This window comes from Amblyomma americanum, chromosome 10 (assembly GCF_052857255.1).
Source record: "Amblyomma americanum isolate KBUSLIRL-KWMA chromosome 10, ASM5285725v1, whole genome shotgun sequence".
NCBI lineage: Eukaryota > Metazoa > Arthropoda > Arachnida > Ixodida > Ixodidae > Amblyomma > Amblyomma americanum.
In genome coordinates, this window is record NC_135506.1 from 140,981,959 (window position 1) to 140,996,768 (window position 14,810).

General features: G+C 46.3%; 1 protein-coding gene across 3 annotated transcripts in view; it reads left to right on the top strand.

The window, feature by feature from the left end:
* Positions 1 to 14,810, top strand: part of LOC144107834 (agrin-like) — a 516,722-nt gene that overhangs the window by 406,552 nt on the left and 95,360 nt on the right. For all 3 annotated transcript variants that reach the window (XM_077641040.1, XM_077641041.1, XM_077641042.1), the window contains exon 10: positions 547 to 949. In XM_077641040.1, the coding sequence (XP_077497166.1) occupies positions 547 to 949 (403 nt within the window). The remainder of the gene's footprint in view (positions 1 to 546; positions 950 to 14,810) is intronic.

Below are 14,810 nucleotides of genomic sequence, written 5' to 3' on the forward strand. Positions count from 1 at the left end.
AGGAATGTTAATCGCTCCCATGGGGACACTTCGTTCCTCTTAGATCCATGGTTTGCGGCCATTGGGCCGGAGGTATTCAAGACGAGGGCTTAAAAAGCCAAGCTGCGCCTCGCCCGTAGTCACACCTTGAAGAAGGGACCGAGCCGGTCCCGAAACGTCGTGTTTTTCAAAAATTAACCTGGTTGGCGTCAGCCATCTTTCTACTAAATTAATGTTCCCAACCAGACAAACTTCTGTCAAATGTTTTCTTTTGAATCATGACTTTATCACCGTACCTCCCACTTTCCTTCCTTTTCTCTTTCCCTAGAGTCACGGTGCCACCAGTCGACCCCTCCGCGTTCCTTATACTTTACTCTCGTCCTTTGCCGGGAATTCCTCTTCTTCCCTGACGAGCACAATCGATGATTGCGCATCAATGTCGCGTACTGTTTTGCAGTTTAAGTCCTGTCCATATTTCTTGTAAACTTGAAAGATGAAAAATCATATCATGAATAGAAAACATCATAAAACCGGACCAAATGTCGCCAATTCGGCGGTGTCGCGCAGGGCATGAAATGCACCGAGTGCACGGAGACCGGGGCGCGACTCGGGAACCACGGGTGTGCCTCCTCCTCGCCGACGGGGGCCGGAGCCGACCGCGTCGCCTCCTGCGAGCAGTGCACGGGAGGCCCCGAAGAGGGTGGGCCTGTCTGCGGCTCCGACGGCAACACGTACGCGTCAGCCTGCCAGCTGCGCCAGTTTGTGTGTCGCCTGCAGCGCAATCTGACACTGCGCACCTCGGGCCCTTGCGAGGAGGGGCCCTCGCCAACGGCGGGACCCGTGCGCCGCTCCACGGCGCACAGGGACGCCAGCCTCGACTCCGAGTTCAAGGGGTGGCTCGAGGGCCCTGGAGAAACTCTGGCCGGGGGCTTTCCTCCACTCAGCACTCGCCCTACGGCGGCCACTGACGGTGAGCAGCATCTCCGTGCAAGGCAACTAAATACCAATTGAATTTGGTCGGCATCAATAGACTGTCTTCACCATTAATAAAGATGCTAATTTCACTGAAAACGCAACTATGTTAGCTAGGAAGGGTCATAAGATGCATGAAATATATGTGTCGCCACCCGGGGGCGCTTTTTCAAGCAGATTTCAATGGCTTGTGGCCCCTTTTGTAGAGCGGATCTCTGCGGTAAGGTTAAACTGCCGTTCGCTTTCAAAAGGTGGTCAAGCAGTCGTTTTTTTGTCTTGACGTCACGGGCTTGAATCGTATGGCGGGAAACAAATGTGCCGTTTTCAAATCTAATTTTCTGAGAAAAATATGTGCTTGTTCCTGAACAAATGTGCATGTGCCCAGAAAGAGCTCTAGCAGTTTCCTACTGAAAAAAAAACAAATGGAATGAAGCAGTTGTCTGTTTTACCCAGCCATCTTACATGGTTCCAGAGTTGTCTTGCCCCCCTTAAGTTGCACCGCGAACTTCAGCCAGTCAGATATCAGAGGAGTGCTTTTTTTTAGCCTGGACGAAGACCTGCACTTGATGTTTCTTTTGTCGATAAGGTTGCCACTTTTGGCTGATTTCCTCTTCAGATAACTGCGCCCTCTGTGCTTCTCTGTGTTCCCGTGATGCCATTCGTCGTTGTTCGATGGCCTCCCTAATTTCCTTATCCCACCAGCTTCGTGGCTTCCTGTTTCCTCCTCAGCGGGTTACTCCTTTAGTGGTTTTATTATTGTACTGATGACTAGTTCTAACTCATTATAATCCAACTTTTTCATAGGGCATTTCTCCATTGCTTCCTCTATGCCGGCTGCTATCAGCGCTATTTGTTCGTCGTTTAATTTTGCGTTCTCTATTTGACTTCTCTGCATTTGTTTTAATCAGGGCTCTCAACTGTAGACTAATACGCTTATGAACACTTCCCAGGCTGTACGTCCTCTCTTCGTCTATTTCCATTATGGCGAGCCTGCTACAGATCCCCTGCGACATTAGGCAGTAGTCAATGGTCGTCTGCCTGTTACAGGACTCCTACGCGATTTGTCCCTCACACTTAGTTTCTCTAAAAGGAAAAATTGGCGACAAATCGGACAACGAATGGCAAGAAAGACTGGACAGGCGCAAATTGCAACTGGTTATTCGCAGCGGGGGCGAGTTAATATAAGAAGGTACATCAAGAGCGTAACGAGAAACCACCCATGCGCACAAGGGAATGCGTTTGAAAAAGAAACAGCAGCACACGCATATCTCCTCATTCTTTTTTTAAAAAAAAAAACACTTTCATTCTTATGCATGTTGATTTAAGGGTGCTTACACAATCACTACCCTTTTCACTGCCAAGGAAAGCGTGAACCAGTTCACCGCTGTCTTATCTTTACTCAATAATGGCTGCATTTGGGCGAGTTGGTTTTCCATTCTGAACGTAAAAGCGCAAAAACACAAGGACACAGACTAAGGCAGACAACACGAGCGCTTACTTCCAACTGATTTTATTTCATGCAAGAAGCGAAATTTATACTCTTGATAAGTGTCTGCACATGCTTACAGGGCAATTACCGCAGAGTTATGACTGATACCAGTTATCATGTAACACATATGAAAGATGTCAGATATGCCATCTCTTTGTGTGACAGCAGAATTGATGGAGCACTTATGCAATCATCGCCAGCTCGCGCTATCTCCAAAGCTTCAACAATTTCTCGGGTAATTTGGCATTTGTGCACGTAAAGGACTTTGCACTTGTGAAAGAGAGGACGACAACCCTCTTTACTTTTTCTTTTGCACTTTAAACAATGAATGCTCATGTGCCCCCCTTTTTTGTTGTTCACAACGTAGTCATGCTCGCTCAACCGCTCGTTCAGGCATCGTCCCGTTTGGCCTATATAGTATTTTCCACATGATAAGGGCACTTTATAAACAACACCTTCTTTGCATCTCACAAACGGCTTTTGATGCCTGATTATGCAACCAGTTTTTCTTTGGTTTCCTGAAGTACTTTGCTTACATAATGACATCAGCTTATTTGGGGCAGAGAACACTACGTCAACGTTTGCCCTGTTACCAATTTTTTTGAGATTGTGTGAAATCTTATGTTTATAAGGAATGACTGCAAATTTCTTATTGGCTTTTGTCTCTTCCGGCTCGTCCTGGCACTTGGAATTCCCATTTTTTCTTTTTGACAAGTCCTTCCGCCACAGAAACCAGCAGGTGTAACGGATAACCCACATCTTGCAATTTGTTGGACTGCAGGAGAAGGCTTTCTTCGATTGCATGTTCACAAGACTTCTTTGTACAGTTAAGAAACGAAGGCTCCTCTTTCTTCAAAATAATTAAAAAATCGTCAACATATATAAATGTATTCAGCACTTTGGCTTCGTCAAAAGTTTCCTTTGACGCTCTGTCCAGTTCATCAAGAAAGGTATTACATAACACAGGAGCCACACATGATCCAATGCAAATTCCTCTTTTTTGAACAAAAGCTAATCTTGAATTGATACTACAGTGGAAGAAAGGTAATATTCTTAGTGTCATAAAGTTGGTAACAGATACCCCTGCGTTGTTCTGGATTAAATGTGACGATATTTTTTTCAGTGCATGATGTGAGGGCAGCATCCCTGTTTTCCACAGCGTTCTCTCTGTTTGTTTAACCTTTGTCTTAACTGATAATTGCTGCTTTGCCCCCGACTGCTGTCCAGATATTTGCTTGTCGTTTTTCTAGTTCGCTTTCTCTATTTCTTATGTACAGGTATCTGAAAACATTCCTAGCCTACTGCTTTTCCCCCATTTTTCTCAATCGCTCCTGAAATGCTATCTTACTGCTAGCTTCTCTGCTCTCGAACGACGCCCATCCCATGTCCCCCTGTATCCCCTGATTTGATGTATTGCCAAGCGCTCCCAAAGCTAGCCTCCCTACACCGCGTTGTGTGATTTCTAACCCGGCTTGATCATCTGGTCTCATGCACAGGACCTCATTGCCGAAACTCAGACTAGGAACCATCACCCCTTTCCAGATCCCTCCTACCACTTCATACCATTTTAATTCCACAGTGCACTATTTTCCAAGAAAGCCGCATTCCTACTAGGTCTACTTATTGCATATTTTTCATGCTCTGTCAGAAAGTCAGCACGGTTATTTATCCATACCCCAGAAATTTGTGCTCATTCACTACTTCTAGCGTGACCTCTTGGATTCTATGCTCGCCGCCCTCATTAATAAATATCATGACTGCAGATTTTTTTCTTACTAAAATTGAAACCTAATCTATCTCCCTCTGTACCCCAGATGTCTACCAACTTCTGCAAATCTTTATTGTTGTCAGCCATTGTAAGCCATCATCCGCACTATATTATACCATCCGACTGAGGCCACATTCTCACAGCCGGCCTCCTCTACGGCGCGGCGACGACGGAGCCGATAACCGTGGTAGCAATGGAGCGGCGCGGTGTTCTAATCGAAATAGGCGCCGGAGACCGGCAAACCAGTTGTGGCGGGTACTCGCTCCTCCCAAGTGGGGGAAAAAAAAACGGTGGTGGCGGAGTCCGAAGGAGATGCCGAAAGTGCGGTGAAAGTCGTCTGCTTGCGCGTTGCTTTGCTTGACTATTATCGCAGAACAAACATGCGATCTCGCAAGCGGTGGCAAAAGTTAAAAGTCAGTTGAATAACTGCGCAATTCCACATTTTTACAGCAAAACACCACGCGTACAGCACCAAAACATATTTATACGAATGTAGCAAGCCACTATTAAAGCGCTGCGCTCACTGCAGTCGCATTATTCTGGCCAATGTGAACGACATCGAACATATGTAGGGGGTAATGAACTCTGTTATCAATACAGGAATGGTTTGTCAGGGCTTGCTAGATTGTTCTTTATACTAACGTTCGAGAATTAGGCTAGCAAAACAGTTTGGAAAATATTTTACCAGTATCGACTAATTGAAGCAATGAGGCCCTAAAGCTAGCAAGAAGTAAACGGGGTTTCAGCGCAGCTTTCATCGCAGGAAGCGGCTAAAAGCCGTCAGCTCGACGGATTGGTGGCGGCCTTCGACACTGCGCTCGTGTTTGTTCCGTCCTCGTGTTTTTGCGCGTTGTTTTACCATGGGTAGTAGTAACCAACTTGCTCAGCTTTCCGTACTTCTTCCAATGTTATTCCTATGATACGCTTTTTTATTACTCCGTTGTTTTCATCTCGCGTTTCTTGATCGTATTTGCTGTCTTTGTTTGAGTTTATTTTTCTGCTCTTATCTTATCTGCCCCCTCACCTCTATCCTCCTTTTCGTCTTCTTCACCTGAATGGTTGTTCTTTTCATCAGCCGTCCTCTTCTCTTCGGTTTATACCTGGTAACAGGCTTTCCGTCCCCCACTTCGTTACCGTCCCTACCTTCCTTTGTTCGCCATAGTCCACGGGCTGTGTTTTTTGTTAGGTTTTGTCTAAGTTAACGTTCGTTCTTCGGGCTTCACAACAGGGGCCGCGCCGCCCGAGGCGGTATAACGGACGAGATCAGGCAGCACTGGACTGAAGGAAGGCAAACTGAATCTTTATACCGGAATTAACATATTTACAACAGAATAAACAGTGATTACGTGGAACTGGCTGAAAGAAAATCTTCCCTCCTTGGCATCGCCGAAGATGCAAGGGATCGAAATCTAGCTCAGAACAATTTCCCAGGCTCCGGAGCACGGTTTTGAAACCTAGGAGCCTGTCCCACATTTGGCACCACACAATCACAACACACTAACACATGATATGTATACAAACTGCATGGCATGTCTTGCAGGTTCCGCAAGGTTCAAACCCCTGTCCCTAAAATACTCAGCACGATAAAAACATCAAAATTGCTTTTAGAAATGGCATTCCGGGAACGGGCCCTCGAAACGATTGACCCACTGGGTTTACGTGCCACGCCCCATACTTCTACAGTATTACTCAGTCTCTCCCTTACCAAGTAAGAAGAGAAACACACGAAAATACATCAGAGACACTCTCACGTGTCGCCGGCTTCCTGAGAACCCGTGACCTGGCGGCTCACAGCATTACGGCAATTATCGATCTCAACCCAGCCGCTACAGCCGCAAGTAACAAAATACTCGTCTTCGTACCGACTGTTGACAGGCGTCCCCCCAAAATCTGGAAAGCGGCGCCAGCCTTCGTTGCTGTCTCTGAACGTGCGTCACCATCCCTTTTGTATGTACACCTACGTTTCGTTAACCCGGCCCACTTCTCGAGAGCCGTTGGTATGCCCCGTCCTCGGGCTTCGGCGCCGCCGCGGCTCAGCCGCGGCGTCTGCTCGCCGCGCCCGCACCTGACCCTACACTACCCTTGTTTGTTCTCAGCATCGCGCGAGCGTCCAGACCCGTCTCGCCCGGCGGTGAGGACCCCTCAGACCTAGGTGGGGACCTCTGTGGGGTTCAGGGAAAAACGACCCCCCTCCTTCCTTCCAGCTGTTTTGGCCGGTCAACGCTCGTCTGCGCGTTGACCGGTAGCACGAGAAATCCAAATACACAACAGTGGGGCTACTTGAGCGCAACAGATGCAAATTCGCTTACCGTATATCCCGGGCCCAATGCAAACACTAAACTCATCGGAGACTCGTTTACCTGGAACGCCTCGTATATTGCCAAATGAAATAAAACCGTCATCCGCGCTCTGTTCCTTGGCAGCGGGCGCTTTTTGGGGTGCACGACATGTGCATCTAACGACGGAGAAAATAAAAAAAAGGGGGGGGGGGGGCTTCTTTTCTTGTGCCCTTTGGTGGTGGTCGAAACATTATTAGACACATGGGAGTTTAGGACGCGCATGTCCTTGGGCACCCGCACGGCCCCACTGCACTCAAACGTTCATGTCCCGGAGGCGCATGACGCTGGCAGCCCGGCCTGTGGCGATGGCTTGCTTGGCCGGTACTGGGAGCCGCGCACCCACGCCGCCCACGCATCGCCGCCGCCGAAGCCGCGACGCCGCCAGCGCCATCTCTCGCTCGCACCAAGCAAGCCGTGGGTCACGTGAGGCGAGCTCGCGCTGTGACTGGCACGTTTTTTGTGGGGAGGGGCTCCGTCGCCGCCGCTAGACGGAAACGTAGAGCAGGGCCTAGTAGGGAGCCTACATGTCGCGCCCCCTCCCGGCTTAGGGTGATGACTTCCTTTGACACAGCACATGCCGCCTCCCGCTAAGACCCATGTTGCCAGCGCGTGTGTTGTCGTGGTTACGGGAAGACGCCGCGCCATCTTGTTCCCCGCCGTGCATAGGCGCGCATTAGCTGCTGCAGCAGTTGCGTCTTCATCGCCGTTCATCGTTGAGTGGGACAGTCATATGTTGTCGGTTGTTGCACTAAGTGCGCCAGGAAGCTTACGCAGCAGCAATGCCCGGGTGTTGCGTTCCGCAGTGCTCGAACCACTGCAGGAAGGGCACACGGATGTTTCGTTTCCCGGCTGACTCCAACCGAAGAAAACGTTGGCTGGCACAAGTAAAGCGAGACTGCTGGGAACCCACTGCTGCTTCTCGCATATGTTCTGTGAGTACCGTACCTTTTTCTCTTTTTTTACCTGCTCGCTTGTTATGTTTGGTGTACTGTGCTTCACGTTTACGATAAACCACGGCCGCCTCGAACGGCGTGCGCGGCGTGGGTTTGATAACAGGCTACGCATTGCGGGCGTGGGTGCAATCTTCTCGTTAGTTTTTAGATGCGCTGGCGGCGTGTCTCGAGCACCAAGGGCGAGAAGCAACGGTTCGCATTCGCCCTCGCTGACTGTAATTCTCACGCGAGTGCACTCACGATATATTGGCGCCCGCTTCCTTGTTTGCGCTGTAATACATGCGCCAAGACTCATGTCAGAGAACATGACTGAGGTAGTGAAAATAAATTTCTACATCTCTCTGACATTGTACGCGTTCGCTGTTTCGTGAGCGCTGTGGTCGGAGGAACTTATTTTCAGTCAGGTCTGGTTATCTAGGCACCGTTCTGCTGTACGACGCTATTCGGTAGAAAAAGATTGGAAACCCAAGATCAGACTAAAAGAACACATTTTGTATATGCCCGGTTACTGGCATGCATATGAAGCCTTTAGGAAGCCCTTATCCAGTTTTTTTAGCTTGGCACTATAGCCTGGTAAAAGACAGCATGTGAAAACATTACAGCAGGTAGAAACAGCTCTGTAGTTGTAACGCTAGTCATGTTCCGGTTTGCAGCATTTGTCACAGTTATGTGCAGGTATGAATATACTTCTTGATGCTTATGAAGTACTTGCTGCCATTCATTTCAGGCACATTTTGAAGAAACAAGTTTCGAGCAAAACAGACAGGATGGCTTAAAGAAGCTAAGGCCAGATGCGGTTCCCACACTTTTTACTTATCGAGGTAAGCTTCTAATTTTGATCCATCTCTTAAATACAACTCTGCCTCATTCATATGAAATGTTTGCAAAGAAATTTGTCTACACGTATACGGTAGTGCTGTGGTTGCTTTGTGCAAGCTCAAAAATGTGCGCTCATCTGCTTTTAGAAGGCTGCAAAGAAAGGTTCATCACCATCAGCATTTCAAGGTCCATAGCAGGACGAAGCCTATCCTACTGACTTCCCTTTAACCGGTTCCTGTGCCATCTTTGGCCACATTATCCACACAAACTTCTTGGTCTATTGATATGGCTTTTATATCCAAGCATTCCTACAGCGCATGTTTGCATCAGCATCTAGATCCCTAGCTTGAAATTTGTTGGGATCCATGCAATTCATTTCTTGTAAAACTAAATCGCGGGCATAAAAAAATATGTATATTGCACGTTATTGTAGGATCATGCATTCGAACAGCACCTTCAAACATAAAATCACCTTAAGCCGTGTTTTAACGGCTTCTGCATTACCTCTGGCTCATTTTTCACTGTAGATTGAAAAAAAAAATGAATGAATGACAATTGAAATCTTCCGTGTAAGCCATAAAGGTATAAAGTATGGCACTAAACAAAACTTTTGCCACCTAACTCTCTGCCTACCCCTACTATATTTGCTTTTCTTGAACACCCACTGCTTCCCTAAGGGACTACTGTTTATCTTCTCTACACATTGAATGCACTCATATATATGATACTAAGATCCAAAACGTAACACACAGATATAGCCTTGTATTCAAAGAGCACAAGGCCACCTATAGTGTGTTTATACTTTGTATAGCATCGTTTTTTCTTTATAATTCACCCGACGCCTGCGAGAAAGGGGGCGTCTAGAATCAAACAAATATCCTAAAGCAGACTGCATACTGTGCTGTCTCATTCGTTCTATGTCACCTGGCACAGAAGCTAAAATGGCAAAATTCAGAACGATTAGTAATTCTAGTTGCATCAATGGTACCTCAGCTGCTAACACAACCTGCTGTTGAGCACAATTTTGCACGACTGAATCATTGCCAGTTGTAGCATGCTTTCCGACGCTGTTAAATATGCACTGGCGGTAAGAAATCTAAAGCCCCCCAGTACAGCTTTGGGATCTTAAAACCCAACTGATATTACTACTCCTGAAGTTTATTTGGAAGTTTTATGCAGGTACTAGGTTGCTCTTCTGTAAATGCAGAATTTCTGCAGTTCTTGAGTGTAGTGCTACCCTATTGACTGAATTTTTTATTTCAGCCATCCCGAAACACCGGAAGCCTCCGAAGAAGCGGTCTTGCTTTCGTCCGGCCACGCCAACGCAAAGCCCAGTACTTGACCCCACCGGAAATGAACCATGTGGTAGTGCTGCTCTAGAGCCTGTCTTCGCATCAACAGCCGAACAAACACAAGACTCGGCTGTGAGTGACAGCATGAGTTCCCAGGACACTGTCAGTCCACTACAATGTGCTCAGGTACCAGGGTATGATATACCTTTAACAACCACCTTGCTGCCGCCCAAAGCTGTCGACACTGTTATCTATGCAGACAGCGTTGCCCATTCCTTTCTGAGAACAGATAAAGCCAGTGGGGAAGATTCCACTGATGCAAGTCGACTTCCTCTGCCCGCAGCTTCACCCATGGAGGCCGAATCCTTAAGCGCTGAAAGGTCACAGCATAGTAATGAGCGATCAAGTAAAGAAATACCTCAAGCTGCATTCACACTTGGTTCAAGTACGGCTTCAACTGACTTGTCTCTTCAAAGACAGAATGCTGAGCTGAGAAAGAGAAATAAGGACTTGGCCCAAAAGTACAGAAACCTACAGAGGCTTCACGAGCAAACAAAGAGAAAACTGCGCAGTCTTGTAAAGAAGTCACAGTCGCCACAACAAAAAATGATAACCTTGGAACAATTACCGTTCCTCAAACACGACCAGAGAAGGGCTTTGACAGTGAAAACTACGAAGGGCCTTAAGTGGTCTGAGAAGACTATTCGAGAGGCCCTTCAAATAAAGCACGCATGTGGAACAGCAGGCTATGAATTATTAAGATCATTATCATATCCACTGCCATGCAATAGGACATTAATACGAAGGCTTCAAAATATTAAATTTTTGCCTGGAGTTCTTCATGAAGTTTTTAATGTCCTGAAATCCAAAGTAGCCACAATGCAAGACATGGAAAAAGACTGTGTGCTCTTCATGGATGAGATGGAAATCTCCCAAGGATTTGACCATGATCGCTCGCTTGATTGCTTTTTTGGGAGCACTACATTACCGGAGTCCGCTACAGATGTTGCCAACCATGCTCTTGTGTTCATGGTTGGTGGCGTGAACACGAGATGGAAACAGGTTATCGCCTATCACTTCACTGGAAGGTCAATAGATGGCTCTATTTTGAAGGACATTGTGTTCCACTTGATTGAGCTTTGTTTTCAAATCTCGCTTAGAGTGCTTGTTGTCACAAGTGACATGGGAGCTGCCAACCGTGCAGTTTGGCGCCTGCTTAGCTTGTCCAACCACAGAAACTCACAGACTGTCTGCTGTATTCCGCACCCGCACCTCCGTGGCAGGCAACTATTCTTTATGGCTGACCCCGCCCACGTGTTGAAGAACATCCGTGCCCAACTACTCCGAGTGGGAGAATTCACTCTGGGTGAAGAAACTGTTAAGGAACAAAGTCTTCCTTCTGGCACTGTCAAGGTGGAGCATGTTGAAGCAGTGTTGAAGTACGACTGTCAAAGTGAGCTGAAGATTGCAAATAGGCTGTCGGAAATCCACATCAGCAGTGGACATTTCACTACCATGAAAGTGAACATTGCTGTGCAATTGTTCCGTGAGGCTCCTGCTGCTATCCGATATTTAATCCAACAAAAAATTTTGCCCCCCGAAGCAGAGGCTACAGCGTGGTTTTTTAACCTCGTGAGCAGGTGGTACACCCTTATGTCGGCCAGACATCCGGTTGTTGCTCTGAGCGATATAGATCCTTCAAAGCATAAAGAGGCCACTGCGCTTTTGGAACTGACGTGCAGCACTTTCCGTCAAATGAAAATGGGAGCAACGGCACATTGGAAGCCTTCACAAGCTGGCCTTCTGGCATCGACCACTGTTGCTCTCAGCCTGTCGCAAGACCTCTTGGACAACCAAAGCTACAAGTATGTGCTTCTTGGCCGGCTCGTACAAGATTGTCTCGAAAACATATTCTCTGTGTTGAGACTCAAGAAGCCGGTCCCTAGTGCATACGACGTTAAGTGTGCACTGAAGCTGCTTTGTGTTGGACAGTTCATGCACACACCTACAAATTCTAGCTACGAGGTTGATGACAGCTTGCATCTAGCTGACCTCCTTGACCCAACTATCCAGAGACATGAAGGACAAAACCAAGAGCCTGAAGAGCTAGAAAACCTGTTTGTGTGTGCTCTCACAGAAGCAGAATGTGACATTCTTGCTTATCTAGGAGGATTCCTGGTCAAGTCTGTCATGAAGTCCATTGGTAACTGTAGTGACTGCAAAAATGCCCTTGTTGGAGATGCTACAAATCAGTATAGCAGTCTTATTAAGCTTAAAGAGTACGTGAAAAATTCTGAGAACCTCATTTATCCAACGCAAGCAGTGATTAATGTCCTTATAGAATGTGAGGAGCAGTTTAAGACTTTTGCAGATATGAAGGAAATCATGGTGCTCAAAACCCCATTTGCTAGCATTCTGAATGCCCTGTGCAAGGCTGTCAAGTTGAACTTAGGTTGCTGTGAAACACATCATGCTCAGGCAGGGAAGGTCCTCCTGACAAAATATGTGAGGACAAGACTGAGGATCCATCTACGACAGCAGCATGCACAGAGGGTGGATGGAATGTCTAGCAAAACATGTGCCGCAACAAACCTGGTCTGAACTCTGAGAAGGATGGTAACATCATATGCTTAGATGCTTGCAGTCAGCTAGTTAATGATTTGGCCTTGCTTTCGTTGTTTTTCTATAGTTTGACACAACTCAAGAAAATAGGGGAGATGTCCTTAAAGAATTCTATCCAGCCAATGGCGCCAACCGATTTTCATGACACCATGTTTAATGCTGGGAAGTTGCATCGCTGGGAGTGGCAGATGAACGGCAGTTAACCGTGGCTTAATCGGATTGACCGCGTTGTCATGAAAATCGGTCACTGCTATTGGCTGGAGGGAAACGGTCGGGGGGCATCTGCCACTACTTCCTTGGGTTGTACCCGAATATAGCACTCTGACACTTTCACTGTGTATGTCGTGTGTACTTTGCTCGCCTGTAAATTGTTCACGTCTTTCAGCATATTTTTATGTCACCTCTCTGTAGCAAGCTGTTGCTTGCAGATTGTGTGCACTAACCAATGAAGCTGCTTTGCTTCAGTCAGCATTTGGAAATAGCAAACTGATTTACAGTGCGTGCCACTAGTGTGTTCATCAAAGGTGAAGTTTTTAGGAGCAAGTGTTGGAACTAGATGCAAATGTGTAAACCACTGTTTCAAGTCTTTTGTGAAGTGCGTAACAGTCTTATTTTTGTGGCTGGAGCATCACTACCATGCCTTGCATTATTTAGGGGCTGTAAAACATACGCTCCCACAGAGTTTCCGTGGTGTTTCTCATTATCATTTGAGTTGTTTGCATTACTAGTCCTGCTAATTTAGCCCATTTATTGTGTCCTCTGTACTGCACTCATGCAATTTGTTCATGGCTATCAGTATATTTTGTTTTATGTAGAAGTGTTCATTGAGCAACGAAGCTGCTTTACTTCGGTCAATGTTTAAAAATAATAAGCCTGTTTGCAATTACACCATCAGTGTGCGCACCAGATATGTTTTACAGGAGTGACTGATATGTGTACAAAAATTTCACTGGTTTCACAGATGCTGATAATGGAAGAATGTAATTTCATATGCACTTTAGCTGGCTGCGGATGCTTATATATTCTGTCAGTTTGCTTGAGAAAGAATATGAGCACCTCCCCTTTAATTGACAGTTGCCAGAAGTGTGTCGGCAATAAAAGAAGCTTCTTGAATGTTTACACGAAGGCGTCTGAAAATGTCGTTTGGTTTCTTGATTTTAGGTTTTCTCACTTGTCCCATTGTTTGTATTGCTCCTCTTTCTCTGATTCCATTCCAGCAAGTCTCATGTTACACTCTGAACATTTGAGCCTCCTACTGAACACCCTGTGTAAGTTAGTTTCTCAGCACACGTGGAAAAATGGTAGGCAATGTGAAATGAAGCACTGCTTTAATGTTAACTCAATGGCAATCTGTACAAAACTAAGACGCTTACAACACTCGATCTTAATTTGTTAACATCAGCCTCAAGATTCCCTAAATTTTTTTAAGTATGTTTATACCTTTTGCTGAAGCTACAGTGTGCTAGTATGGGGTTGCATAGCTCATTGCATAGAGCATGTGTAATTGCTCACAGAAGAGCAAAATGCACAAACTAATGGTACATTGCACACGCAAATGCCATTGTGATGTCGGTAATAGACCTACTGGGGCACTTAAGTCTCTTCCCGTGCTGTGAATGCATAAGCATTAGGTGCTACTGTTTTGCTTCTGTTGCGTGGTTTTATTTTGAACCTACATAGACCAGCGTTAGCTCGGTTTACCGTTACATTTTCGATTCTACTCATCGAGACCTTTCAACGATTTATGACGATGCTATAGCATTAGGTTCAATTTTAAATCAAATAAATAATTAATGGTAATTAAGACCTGCGATTACTCCGGTGGAATTATACTCGACATAAGCTATCCAACGATATATAGCTTGATGATGGAGCATAACGATTGATTTTTAATCACGGTTATCTAATTAATGGTCGGTAAGACAAGATTAGTTCAGTGCAATTGTACTCAACATAAGCTATCCAGCGACTTAGTGATGTAGCGTAAATTTCAATTACATTACAATTAACTAATTACCGGTAATTAATTGAGACCTACAATTAGTCCGGTGCAATTATACTCGACATAAGCTATCCAACGATAGAACACTTGCGGCGATTATGCCCGACATAAGCTACACAGCCACTACGGCCACATTCTGTACAGGCCGCGCATGAACCAAGTAATTGATAAGCATTAAAAAGTGGGCCTGCGTAATCTTTTGATTACCGTCATAACATTAAATTCTGAACGCCCAACACCTAAGCTCGGTTAGTGCTCATCGTGAGGAGGAACCCTTTTTACGTAATTGATAAGCGCTGCCTTTTGGCGCGATGACGCGCGCAGAGGAGAGACCCGTTCGGAGTGTAATGCACCGTCGCTGAGAACTGCTCTATGTCGTCGGAACGGCGTCATCTGTTGGTACTAACTTCGAAAGAAACGCCGATAAACTAGAATATAAACTAATGTTGTAGATCGCCCCAGCGACCACGCCACTGAAAGCCGGGGATGCTCTCTTCAAGGGGAACAACATGGCTGCCCGTCATGTTTAGCGGCCGTTTTCGGCAACACTGGGAGAGATGTCACCACCCTAAGCC